Below are 14,790 nucleotides of genomic sequence, written 5' to 3'. Positions count from 1 at the left end.
TTTCGTGGGAGGGGGTTAATTTTTGCATCTATTGCCGCTACTTTGTATATTCGTGATGTATCTCCTCGAAACGGTATTATGTCGAGGCGGTTTGGTTGGAAAAGAATTAAATTATAACCAAGAAAGTGAGATATGTATTAACATTTCTTTGATTTTATCAAGAAGAAAAGAGAGAATAAATAAATATCAAATTTGAAAATAATAATAAGGAGCATACACTGGTGTAAGATTAAAATCTAAACACGTGTGTATCAAACAGTGCTAGACACAGCAGACAGAAAGATTTTTGGGGGATTGTAATGTGTGTGTGTATTTTTCATTCTGCTTTTCATGGCACTTTTTCGTATCGTACATGATGTTTCAGACCTGAAGTAGGAATATATATTCTTAGAAATGTATAAAGTAAAATGTCACATAGCTGATCATTCTAACTTAACTTAACGCTCTAACTTCTAACTCATTCTAACTTATAGAACAGTGTGGCTCAGCGGTACGGTCTTTTCTTCGTACCCGAAACGAACGGAGTTCCATCACTCGCCGCTGCGCTGTTTGGCATTAAGCAAGTCACCTCGCCCTAGCGCAATTTGCGGCGCTGCACAGCGGCTGGGTTATTCCAGTCTTCCCTTGGAATAGACCCTAGAGACAAATTTCCCCTATGGGATAAATAAAGGGAATTTTATTTTTATTTATTTATTTAATATCCACTATTCGTCATCTGACATAATACCGGATGGCAGCGATGCGTCACAGATAGTTCACTGCCCTTAACCCTCTCCTTACCAACCATAGGAAAATCGTCACATTCGTTACACGATCCAACCAGCACTTTTATCATTTAGATTTCTTTTTTACATCACGTAATTTAAAGAAAAATGTTTTATTATAGCTATAAAAACGTGACAATGTGTTGTGGAGTTCATTTTGCGGATCAATATTAGACGTCTATGTATAGAATGTATTTGTTGCTTTTCTGTTTGAGTCAAGGAATTTACCCAATGGAAACCGTACGGTGCTCTTATTGGCTAACCAACCAGCGGCCTCGATGAGAAAAATATCCGCCATTGAGACATTGGCTGGGAATCGCGTTACTATAGTAAACAAGCGCTGATCGGCCGTTCATGAAATCTAAGAAAATAACTTCCTGATCGCTCGTTTAACTCAAAATTATTCAAAACGATGTCTCTAAAATGATATAAATGTCACTTCTTAAGGTTTTCTTCACGGTCAAAATCACACAACATTCTATTAATGATTACGTCCGAGGCAAAAAGGAATATTGACAGGTCGACCGAGAGTTGAACTCGTGAGACGACAAACATCAATGCGAAGTGTAGCGAGAGTCAAGCTATTGTTTGTCTTGTCCTGTTCTATATAGAGAAAAATTGTTTCTGTTGTTTATGTGTGTAGTGATGACTCTCTCACACTCAATTTCAATGCCGAAAGAGGGATTCCCGCACACAAGAAAGGAGAATTGGGGTGGTATTTGGCATACATATTGTATAGATAGTATGCAGATGACGTCACTCAGGCCTTTGTTATTGTTTTTGCCATCCGCGTTTGTGAGTTGTTCTCACTAAACTGCATTAACCAGACTATAATAGTTCATGGTTACACAGAGTTTGTGTGTTGGTCCGTTATACTTCCGGATGGCAATGTTGTGAACTCCTTGGCCAAGCGCATTCTATCTACAGTATCTAGTTCTAAATAGATAACTGATTAGAATTATATTATGATATATAAACACAATGCCAAATACAATTCCGAAGTTTCCTTATTTCAAATGAAGTAAAGCTCCAAAACCTAATGGTAGTGATTGCAGTACTGGTGTTAGTGAGGTGATGTGGTGTTGGTGGTGGTTGTAGTTGTAGTAGTAATAGTGATGATGATGTGGTGGTGGTAATGATTGTAGTTGTAGTAGTAGTGGTAGTGATGATGATGTGGTGGTGGTTGTAGTAGTAGTGGTAATGGTAATGATATGGTGGTGGTGGTGGTTGTAATAGTAGTGGTCGTGATGATGATGTGGTGGTGGTGTTTGTAGTAGTAGTGGTAATGATGCGGCTATGTGGTCTAGTAGTATGACACTCGCTTTCGGATCGGAAGGTCCTGGGTTCGAGCCTCGCGCTCGGAGCATAGTTGAGTCCTTGGAAAAGGCTCTTTACTCACATTCTCTCACCGTACTCATGTGTAAAATGAGTACCTGGCCGTTAACAGAGTTGTCTTTGTCCGAAAAATTGTAATAGTGATGATATTGTGGTGGTGGTTGTAGTAGTAGAGGTAGTGATGATAATATGGTGGTGGTTGTTGCAGTTGTAGTGGTCGTGATGATGATGTGGTGGGTGTTTGTAATAGTGGTGGTAGTGATAGTGAAGTAGTAGTGGTAGTGTTGATGATGGAGTGGTGGTGGTCGTAGTGGTGATGATGATGTGGTGGTGGTGTAGTGGTAGTGATAATGATGCAGTGGTGGTGGTTGTAGTAATTGTGGTAGTGATGAAGTGGTAATGGTGGTTGTAGTAGTAGTGACAGTGATGATGTGGTGGTTGGAATACACATTATAGGTTATTATAATACATGATTACACACATTCTCTAACTTCATTTTTTGACAGTTTCATTGTGCCATAAATATACGCAACAGTTCTGAAACGTTTTATTGTGGATTTTGATATTGTTTGTTGTTTTTCTTGTGTCGTTATGTTGACATAGCGACCGAATGAATGGTAATGCTTACATTCCCAGCCCAAGATATAATGGCGCTGAATGCTTTCATTGGTGGACACTTTTTAGGCTTCGTACGTATTCTCATTCGTTTAATTCTATGGTTTGAGTAAGAAAATAATATTTTTGTGTTGGGTGGGTGTGAAATTTTGGGAGAAATTCTGAAAATAGCTGGTAAGGAAAGGGTTAAAATACCACCCTGCGTTCGTTTGTTGTTTCAATCTGATTTGGTATGTTCTTTATTTTAAAAAGCAATCCTTTATTTCTTTCGCTATTTTGATTCAATCATGCTTCTGGGGTTGTTATCGCCTATGTTCTTCTTTCCCATCTTTTATTTTTTTTTACCCGCCAATTACTTAATCAGGTTTTAAGTTGTTGTTTTTTGGAAATATTTAATTTGTTTCAGTTTTGTTTTGTTTCAGGATTTTCTTTTCTTTTTTTTTTTCTTTTTTTATTTTTTTTTTTTATTTTTTTTTTTTTGTTTTGTTTGTTGGTTGTTTTTTTTTTTTCTGAAGACTTTCAACTTTAACTCTAGATACTTGCGTTTCGTGTCAAAACGTTTGTTTTGTTTTTGTTTTTTGTTGTTTGTTTTTTGTTTTTTGGGGGGGTTTTTGTTGTTTTTGTTTTTTTGTTTGTTTTTTTTTTTTTTTTTTTGTTTTTTTTTTCTTGGGTTTTTTTTTTTGTTGTTTTTTCTTGTTTGTTTTTTGTTTTGTTTTTTTTTTATTATTATTAATTTGTTTCTTTTTGTTTCTTCTTTTGTTTTGGTTTGATATTGGTTTTGGTTTTTGTATGTTTTTTTTATATTTGTTTGTTTATTTTGTACACAATTATGAACAATCATTTTTATAATATTTATTTGCATCAATATGATATAGAGAGATCTAGAGTCAAAAATCAATGAAAATAAAAGGAAGCGTAATACAGAGTTCCCAATAGAAATAAATACTTTACTTGGAATCATCAATACCACATAAAGCTGGGAATTATCCCGGTTTCAAAACCATGAAATTAAGAGTGAAATTGCTTGCTACGTACAAGCAAGTTACCCTCACGAGAATTAAATAACACTTAAAAATCCTTACAATTATGTAGGCTAACTAGTCTGGCATCAACTTTGATTTTCAATAAGTTTTAATGACTTTGAGACGTTCATGAAGTTCTGAAATTGAAGCCAAAATGTCCTAATTTTACTAATTTCTCGTAATAGTAGACAGATATGCATATATAAAAACTTGAGCTTATATATAACGCAATATCCAATAAACGTACTCAAAGCGCTTTACAAGGGGTCACTGACCAGCAGCAACACGTAACTTATAAAACGGGACATGACACCTAGATAGGCGATATTACAATTTTTCCGGACAGAGACAACGATGTTTACGGCCAGTACTCATTTACACCTGAGTACGATGAGAATGTGAGTAAAGAGCCTTTTCCAAGGACTCAACTATGCGCCGAGCGAGGCTCGAACCCAGGACCTTCCGATCTGAAAGCGAGTGTCATACCACTAGGCCACATAGCCACATATACACATATATAAGTACATGCTCCTAGTAGTTGCTATTCTTTGATCACTCACAGAAGGTTCGAATCATGTTCTGAATTCAAGACGTGAGAGTACAATAATCTTTTTGTTAACCTCGCACATAATTTCCTCTTTATTATTTCTGGTTGTAAAATGTTCTTGTTTTATATTTTATTTATATGTATAATCATTCTCACCGTTTTAGCTACGATGGATACTTGATATTTCAATCATAAAAATAATATTTTGTCTAATTAACTTTAGAGATTGAGAGAGACTGCATTGCTAAGCCGTCTTTGTTGTCTGTACTCAGAGTAGACGAAAAATAAAGTGAGGAAGCACAGACATAATATTACAGTGTGTTTTTGTATTATTGACACATTTCACGTTTAAATAATCCGAGAGCTGTGTAATAGTTCATCAAACGGTTATACGCCACTTGTGCAGAATATTATATTCAAGTTTTGATTGATATAATTTTAACACTATGCTACCTAACTTTGACATCATAAGTAGAAAAGCGTAATTTTTACATAAATCATAATTTATGTTGGCTTTATTCGACGTGATTCTATAAAGTTCATTTCATTAATATCTCAATCTAAGGACATCAACTTAAAACTTTGCTTTGACACAAACAAGATATCAGAAAAAAAACCTTTAATAAAATGGATTGATTTGTTGAAAACCAAATTAATGTCGTTGCTGCTGTATTTGCGCTATTCAATGGTTAAAAACAAGCACACTGTAAATGACGATTTATTTCTAAATTATCTTTTTGTACTCATGACATCATAGCCCAGCTATCAAAGGGCGCACAGTTTTAAAACTTAAATCAATCAAACTTAATTAAATTCTGCACCCATGGCAAAAAAAGAGATGAAGTGAGTAGGAAAGTGCCATAAGACAATAGAGAAAAAAAATATTTCGCGGCGGTGATGGAGGTTTGAACCCGCGACCTTATTGGTACGACAACTCCGCCTGGCCGGTGAGAGCGTGACTCTACCGTATGAGGTATCCACTTTTCTGAGGTAAAAAAAAAAACGTTTTATGGAATCTTACATACCTTTGGAGTAATTCAAACCTGAATTGTGTTAATTATGAAAAAAGTACACTGTTAATTTAATTGTACTCTTAATATGTGTGGTTCGGTGGCTGAGTGGTACAATATCTCACTCGACTCAGGTGCGAATGGATATATGGCTATAGCCAGCGAACGAGTGTAAGAGTGTTTATACAAAAGACGCCTAACTGGCAGGTGCTACTGTATAAAATGGAAATGTAGTCCCATATGGCCCATGGGGAGGGGGTAAATGAAACATTCTGAAGAGCATAGAGCGTGGTATATTATTTGTGGGGGGGGGGGAACTTGAGCTGTTATATAGGGCAATTTCCAATGAACGTGCTCAAAGCGCTTTATAAGGGATCCCTAGCCATGTGCTATATAAATGTTCATATCTTTTTTATTATTTCAACAATCATTTTTATCTATTGTCTACCTATCTGTACAAGGCACGTTTAGGAAATTAAGGTCAAACTCACGATAAATCACTTTATTCGTGTGACCTACGTGTCAAATCAATAAATTGAAAATTGCTTATGTTTTGGATGTTGTTTTTTGGTATTTTTAGAGACAAAATTATCCCATCCATAAATGGAGAAGGAGTTTATTTTACTTCAAATTATGTTATTGGTAGGGCTTAATGTACAATGTAAATCACCGGGTTCGCCCCCACATCATACCGTTTTGTGAAGATTGATCACATGTACATCACCATTTACATGACCATGAGAAGTCCTTTTCCTGTAGAACAATGGTCCAGGCCTAATGATTTTAAACAAAGTTGAGGAGGTGTCATAATATAAATCTGAAAAGGTCTTTATGAAACAATGTCTGACAAAACCTCTGTCTGAAACATATCTTTTCAGATTTTTATCCTACATATTTTGCTGCTCCTTGATTTGTTACTTTGGCTTTCAAAACGGCCTAAGTCTCTTCTTTTTCATCATTCAAAGAAAACAGCTATTTATTGTAATTTATTTAGTGAATTTAAAAGAAAAAGTATTGTCTTCTTTGCCTTTATGAACAAGATTCAGTGTGTATCAGAAGTTCACGTTTTCCCTGATGGTTCTAATGTGTCCAATATATTCCAGGAGAGTGTCAACTTATTTTCAGCCTGGACATGACTTAGCTGGCTTTGAAAGCCTTCTTCTCCCCCCCTCTTTCCCTCATTTGGTGTGCATCGTTGTCGGCAGTAACATGAAAAGTCCTTGCCTATAGAGGGATTCCACAAACCTAATGGGTTCTAATAAAATTTACTATTATTCATACTTCACAAATATTCATTTACAGGCGTCAAATAATGCAATGTTTAGCATAACTAGCCGAGCGATTTGATGCATCAGTTTATAACAAAATCAGTAAATGTTGAGAGTGTCCATTTGTCGTTATTTTCTTGAGTAAATGTTTCCTATTCTGGGTTAGTTGCTTTCTTCTTTAAAACTGCAAGGTTTATCGGTTGCTCTTTATTATTCTCATTGGGACTCCCAATGTTATGTATGATGTAGCGATCAAAGGGTTTTACTTGTTGATGCAGGCATTTGATGTTTTATGTATAAATCTGCATGATATTATTATTATTATTATTGTTATTGTAACGCTGGAAATCATCCAATAAATAGTCATGAGTTGGCCGGGAGACATTAGGGATGTGTTAGAACATATCAAGGATTTTGTGGCCGACATCAAAGATTAGGAATGATGGCTCCATTTGATCTTTATAGAATTAGGAATAATTTGGATTGCATTTCCGATGCCGATGTTTTCATTGCGATTCTCAAAGAAGATTAAGATATTGGAACATTTTTGATAAGGAACGCAATCATATGAGTTCTCCCTCGTGCAGTTAGAAAACCAACTTCAATAGTTCGACAGTTTTGTTGTTTTGTTTTTTTTTTACAATTGGAAGAAATAGTCCTAACCGCAGGATATGGGGCACATTGTCTAAACTGGTATTATTTTGAGGCATAATTCATATGCCTGAAATGGTGTATTTTGAAATATTGTAAGACAAAGCTTTGCCTAGTAATGTTTCATAAATAATAATAGTAATAATAATAATAAATGGCATTTGTAATAACAAATTATTATAATAACAATAATAATAATAATAATAATAATAATAATAATAATAATAATAATATTAATAATAATAATAATAATAATAATAATAATAATAATAATAATAATAATAATAATAATAATAATAATAATAATTTCGTCAGAACTTATCTTCGAAATAGCTGTCTAAAACTAATAACAAAGTGCTAAGTGACGACAACATATATATATATATATATATATATATATATATATATATATATATATATATATATATATATATGTGTGTGTGTGTGTGTGTGTGTGTGTGTGTGGTCAAAACCTAAAATCTCACATTCCACCTCGGTTCTATAAGGCCATTTTTGGGCACTCGTTTCACTCCGACATAATACCAAGTTGAGGTGATCGGCCACACTGACATATCATTTAAATTATTGATCAATATAGAGAGAAAAGCTTGTCTCTCGCTAGACCTTTTCCACAAGCATGAATGTTAGCGACACCCTATTTTTTACTGTATCATAAATCTCTCCCATTTCCATAACGAATAGCAGCAATTGAAAAGTCAGATTGTCACTCAAATATAATTTATTCATCAAAAAAAAAGGTGATGAATTTGTCAGAAGTAAATTAGGTAGCATTTGTAGACAGTCTTTGGCATGTATCGATTTACCATGCTCGATGAAAAAGCTGTATTTATACATCAGCTTTCTCCTGTTTATATAATATAGTATGAAGTTGACGTCACTCAGGTCTTTGTTATTGCTTTTTGTCATCCGCATTTATGAGTAATTCTCACTAAACTGTTTTAACCAGACTATGAACGTTCAAGGTCACACATAGTTTTGCGTGTTGGTCCGTTATACTTCCGGATGCCAATGTTGTGAGCGTCTTAACCAAGCGTATTCTATCTATAGGAACCTTTTTTTCTTTAAAGTAGTCTTTCAGATCCATGAAAACCATGAGCAGCATTTGATACATCCAAACATCATTATTATTTGATTTTTTTAGATGTCCTTGGGTTTCTGCTGTTGTTTCCTACTTTGTTGGCTTTGGGGGATGTGTATTTAAATATGCTATTCCTTGGTTTTTTATAATTGTTTGGTTTGTTATGTTTTTGCTGTCTTTTTAAAAATGTTTTGCTTTGTTTTGTTTCGATATGGGTATTTCTTGTGGTGTTTTTTCATCTGTATCTACCTATTCTAGTCAAAATTTTATCGTGGGATTTTTAAAAATGTGAAATCAACGAGGATTGGTATTTTGAGACAAAAATTGAAATGATCTGGTCTTAAGAAAGCATAAATTATATCCTTGCTCATAATAACAGATGGCAGGATTCGTATCTACTACCCTTCACGCCACAGTCAAGTGGCTAAATCATCAATCGATTGTCTCTTTCATTTTACACTGTATTGCACACAACTTTCTTTCGCAAATGCGACCAGTTTTCTTAACTCTCTCCTTACCGAGCATTTTCAGGATTTTTCCAAAATGTTTTAGCTATTCAACACAAAAATTGATTTCTTTACGTTTACACAGCAAAAAGAACTTACTTAATTTTGTGCAGAAAAACAAGCTTTACAAAACAGCATCAAGTGCCTATGGCAAGAACAAAGATTTTTCTCCAAATTTTGTCATTTACACAATTATTCTCAAAAAGAAAAATGTTCATTGAATCGTAACGAATGTGACGATTTTCTTGTAGTTGGAAAGGAGAGGGTTAAAGAAGGTACTATACCTGGGGAGAACTTGAAAATGAAAATTACCTTCTCAGCCAAAATTATGGAATTAGGTCTAGATATTTATACTTTTTTGAGGTAAATAAAAACAATTTATTAGGCTAACCATAACTATAATTCTGTAATATTTACCATTTTAGATATATACTCGAGCACGGTTTCCTTCGGTACGTGAATAAAATGGAGGCAATACACAGTTCGAGAAAACCTGTTCAAAGAACAGAAAGGAAAAATTTCGGGACAATCGAATAAGCTCGTGTTAACGGTGTGTTCGGGGAAATCGTATTCGATTAATATGTACTAGAGTGTAGCCTCACTTTTTGGTACATGTGTTACAACAACATGGAAGCGCTGTACGGTTGCCTTCGTAAACTCATAGCCTGACACTGACTATAGATAGTATGCGCTTGGCTTAGAAGCTCAAAACATTGCCATCCGGAAGTATAAAGGACCAACACATAAAACTCTGTGTAACCATGAACTTTTGTAGTCTGGATAATACAGTTAAGTGAGAGTTACTCATAAACGCGGATGGCAAAAAAAAACAATGACAATAATGACCCGAGTGACGTCAACTTCATACAATCTATATAACGACGCCATAATTCAAGGCCATACCACCAAAAAGAAGGCAGATTATGAGTTGTATTCAATAGTTCAACCAATAGAACCAGTTGTTTCCTTTAACCGTGGCCTTCGTAAAGTTATGGCCTGATACATACCAAAAAATGGACATCAAAATGCCAGTCTTTTGCCACAAAAGAAAACAAATCGTGAGTTGTATTCAATAGTTCAGCCAATGAAATAACTTGTTTCCATGAGCTCTACTAACGACAACTCACTAGACGGAGCAAAAACCAAATAATGACGTCAAACTGCCAGTCCTTTTGGATTTCAGTATCAGGCTTTCACATAACGATGGCTACGCTGACACTGACCAAAAAATGACGTCAAAATGCCAGTCTTTTGCCACAAAAGAAAACAAATCGTGAGTTGTATTCAATAGTTCAACCAATGGGACCATTTGTTTCTACTACAAGCACTACTAACAACAACTCACTAGGAGGTGCAAAAACCTAATAATGACGTCAAAATGCCAGTCGTTTTGGATTTCAGTGTCAGGCTATAGATAGTATGCGCTTGGCTAAGAAGCTCACAACATTGCCATCCGGAAGTACAACGGAAGGACACACAAAACTATGTGGAACCTTGAACGCTTATAGTCTAGTTAATACAGTTTAGTGAGAATTACTCATAAACGCGGATGGCAAAAAACAATGACAAATACTTGAGTGACGTCAACTTCATACTATCTATAACATAACGATGGCTACGCGTGAACATTTCTAACCTCTCACTGGGCTCTGCATTACCTCAAGATGACTAAACTACAAGTTCTTGGGTCAGGCTAGAAATTTAAAAGCCCACGCGTTGAGTCACAAAACTAATAAATCAAAACTGATTTTATTGTTATTTACCCTATCCACATAGATAGAACGAAGTTGACATCACTCTGGTCTTTCTTATTGTTTTTTTTTTTGTTTTTTTTTTTTTTGTTTGTTTTTTGTTTGTTTTTTGTTTGTTTTTTGGGGGGTTTTTTGCCTTCCAAGTTTATGAGTAAATATCACTAAACTGTATTAACCAGACTATAAACGTTAAAGTTTACACATAGTTATGTGTATTGGTCCGTAAAACTTCTGATGGCAATGTTGTGAGCTTCTTAGCCAAGCGCATACTATTGTACTAGAAATGTTCCCCAGGATGAAACTCAAGTCAGGAACTAAAAGAATCACATTTAGAGTTATAAACTGAACAAAGATGCTCTGTATTTCTATCTCCTTGGAGAAGCAAACGTAATCATAATGTTATTCTCGTCATTGGTGTAATGGAGATTCTTTAAAAGCTAACGTCACTCTTGATCCATAAGTTTTAGTTAGGTAAAAGATAAAAGGGAAGCATTGGCAGTTCCGCCGTACTCTGGAAAACCCCATATTTTAAAATTTGGCCAGAAAACTCGTCCTTCAAATATCGATCGATTTAAATGACCCTCATTTTGGCAACAAAAAAACCCCTCTCAAACCTGGGACTTCGTGAAGGTTTTTACGCTATAAAAAAAAAGAATCCGGCTCCATGGACCTAATGGCTCTGTTATCATTCCTTACATAGATTGATAATGTGTTAAAAGCCGATGTGAGTTTGAATCGTTATAGTGTTACTTAGATATAGAATAAAAAAGGACAATGTGACCCACCGTGTCAATCCGGTGTCAAATTGAAATGAACTAGATAAAGAAAATTGAACTAAAAGTGGGAAAAGGTAGTCCTTCGGAGCCATTAAGTGAGCCAACGGAGCGGGAGATTATCCTGGTTTCTGTAGCGATTGGATAAGGCATTGCACTGTGACCCGGAAGATTTCGGGTTCGAGCTCCACTTCAGGCACTATCGTTTTTTTTTTTTTTTTTTTTGTTTTTTTTTCTTTCATATTTTACTTTAAAATCAATTTTTAATCATATCTATACCACTCCAACATAATACTGTTTTATGGCGAGGGGTCACATATCTAAATCTAACAAGAAAATCAATTGACACTTCCTTAAGTAACTAACTGATAGCGAAGATGTCTGGTGGGTTTTCACATAGTCTTACCGTCTAATCTCCCTTTCCTTAACACTCCCACCCCCCCCCCCCCCCCCCCCCCCCCCCCCCTCCCCCACCCCAACCCCGCCCATCCTTTCCGCCTCCGTTGTTGCCGAGTAGTTTTACCCTGACCACCATCACATCAAAAAGGCCCTCCCTACTCAGACTTCGTCATATCGATTTGCTGGCAACGTAAATTAGGAATGCTTGAAAGGGAGGGGGTCGGAGGGATTGGGGGGGGGGGGGGGGGTGAGTGAACCATACTAGACGATGAGTACATAATATTTACAAGTCTGACAACCAAATTGTTATGGTTTCATTGTTGGCATGAAAAATCATCTCAAATCAACGTGTACATATTTACAAGTCTGACAACCAGAATTTTGTGATGGCTTCATTGTTGGCATGAAAATAATCTCTAACCAACGTATACATATTTATAAGTCTAACACTCGCCCTCGGACCTGTGGGTCCCGGGTTCGAGACTTGCTCTATCTACGCGACGCAAAGTTGAGTGCATAGGCCATGCTCTTTACTCACATTTTCTCATCGTACTTAGGTTAAAATGAGTACCACCTAGCCGTTAACAGCGTTGTCTCTGTCGAAAAAAATCTTGTAATATTCTCTTACAGACGTCATGTTTAGCCCTACATCATAAGTTTTAAAATAAAATTTGAGTTTTTATATAGGGCAATATCCACTAAACCTGCTCAAAGCGCTTTACAAGGGGTCCCTGGCCAACAACAACACTTAACATGTAAGACGTGACATGACACCTATAAGGCGATATTACAATTTTTTCGGACAAAGACAACACTGTTAACGACCAGGTACTCATTTTACACCTGAGTACGGTGAGAGAATGTGAGTAAAGAGTCTTTTCCAAGGACTCAATCGACTATGCGCCGAGCGAGGCTCGAAACACCAAGGACCTTCCGATCCGAAAGCGAGTGTCATACCACTAGACCACATAGCCGCAAAGTTGCGGTTGGCTAAGCTCTAGGAAAGGGGAGGAGGGATTTATTATATATATATATATATATATATATATATATATATATATATGTATATATATATATATATATATATATATATATATATATGTGTGTGTGTACATATATATATATATATATATATATATATATATATATATATATATATATATGTATATATATATATGTATATATATATATATATATATATATATATATATATATATATATATATATATATATATATATATATATAACATACATATATATAACAAAAAGAAACTGATGATTTCACGAGTGGAAGGAATCTTCATACAGTCAACCCCTTGCTGAGAGCAATTTCAAATCAAGACATACCCCCCTGCCAATTCAATTCGGACGTACATACGAGAATATCTCCGTGGGCTTGAGCCTGATTCAAGAAATGTCTAGTCTGTCGTTCTCTGTAAAAACACTTATTTAAAATTTTTAAATGATCTTAATCTTGCCAAAAACTCTCAAACCTGGGACATCGTGAAGTCAATGTGCATTTAAGATTGCTGTTCCGTAAATAGAATGACTGAAGTTGATGTCACTTGGCTCGCTTGTATTGTTTTTGCCTGTTTTGTTTTGTTTTCTTTTTGTTGTGTTTATTTGTTTTTTGTTTTGTATTTTTTGTCTTGTTGATTTTTCTGGGATATTTTTGTTTGTTTGTTTTTTGTTTTTATTTTGGGGGGAGGGGGGGGGGGGTGGGAATTATTTTTTTTTTTGGGGGGGGGGGGGAGTGTTTTCTTTTTTGTTGGGTTTTTGTGTGTGTGTGTGTGTTTTTTTTGTTTGTTTTTTTTTTTTTGTTTTTTTTAATTTTGTGACCTCTTGGGTGATTGATTCTCATTAAATTGTCTATAAGATATAATAAATGTTCAATATTACACACAGATTTGTTTGTTGGGTTGATTGGTCTGGATGGCACAACTGGTGTATATTTATAAACCGACGTGTACATATATGCAGGTCTGACATCCAAACCCATTTATAGGCCTAGTTTGACATTGTTGTAAGGGACAATATTTTTCGTCACCTTTTTTGAGATTGCCAAATTACAACAATGAGCCCCTAAGGGATTGGGTAATCAGGCCTGCATTTACGTGCACGTCGACATAAACGCATCCCATCAACAGATTAAATGAATTTTAAGTGCACTTTGATTTGTGCTGCCGAATGTCATCACGATGTCAAATTAAATATAATTTCCATTTCTACAGGAATGGTTTGATGAAAGGCTGACATGGGACCCCAAAGACTACAACAATTTGGAGAAGTTGAGAATTCCGTGTGAAAAACTGTGGTTACCTGACATCGTACTCTATAACAGGTAAAAATGATGCTAAGCTGCTAGAATATGTGAACTGTTAAAATATTCAAAATACAAAGCCACACCACCAAGTGAAAGCAAATCGTTCAACCAATGGGATCAATTCGACGTGTTCATATATGCAGGTCTGACATCCGAACCCAGTTATGGGCTAAGTTTAAAATTGTTGTATAATGGACCATATTTTGCGTCATTCTGGGAGATTTCCATTACTACAATAAGCCCATAAGAAATTGGATTATCAGACTTGCAAATAAGTTAACGTCGGATCAGTTGTTTTCTTAAACACTACCTTTGATGACAACTCATTAGGCGCTGCATAAACCTAAATAAAAAGATGTCAGAATATAAGTTCTAGTAGGTCCTAGTGTCCTAGTTAATGAAGACCACGGTTGGCCACACCTTGAGAAGAGCAGCAGGGAGCAACATCACCGGTTCGTCCCTTGATTGGAAATCCTGATGGACACGATAGGTTGGGCATCCGAAACAGACATGGAGGAGCTCACTCACCGATGAGGCAGTTGAAAGTTGGAAACCTCACCTGGATGGGTACCAAGCAGAAACCCGAGCAAAAAAGGATGGCGGACGCTCGTGGATGACAAGAAGCAAGGAGGACTAAGTAAGTAAGTAATTAAGTTAGCCATTGTTTGATAGCGGCGATGATAGACTATGAATAGTAAACCACGACGAGAAAAATGCCTTGACACTT

At 35.7% G+C, this 14,790-nt stretch overlaps 1 protein-coding gene across 4 annotated transcripts in view; it reads left to right on the top strand.

Annotated features, from left to right (window-relative positions):
• LOC144965651 (neuronal acetylcholine receptor subunit alpha-10-like) overlaps positions 1-14,790 on the top strand; it is an 88,465-nt gene that overhangs the window by 61,718 nt on the left and 11,957 nt on the right. For all 4 annotated transcript variants that reach the window (XM_078901211.1, XM_078901213.1, XM_078901212.1 and 1 more), the window contains one exon: positions 13,972-14,081. In XM_078901211.1, coding sequence (XP_078757337.1) covers positions 13,972-14,081 — 110 coding nt within the window. The remainder of the gene's footprint in view (positions 1-13,971; positions 14,082-14,790) is intronic.

This window comes from Berghia stephanieae, chromosome 2 (assembly GCF_034508935.2).
Source record: "Berghia stephanieae isolate SIO BIC M18660-M18661 chromosome 2, UCSD_Bste_1.3, whole genome shotgun sequence".
Classification (NCBI taxonomy): Eukaryota; Metazoa; Mollusca; class Gastropoda; order Nudibranchia; family Aeolidiidae; genus Berghia; species Berghia stephanieae.
This window is presented reverse-complemented; position numbering and strand designations above follow the sequence as displayed.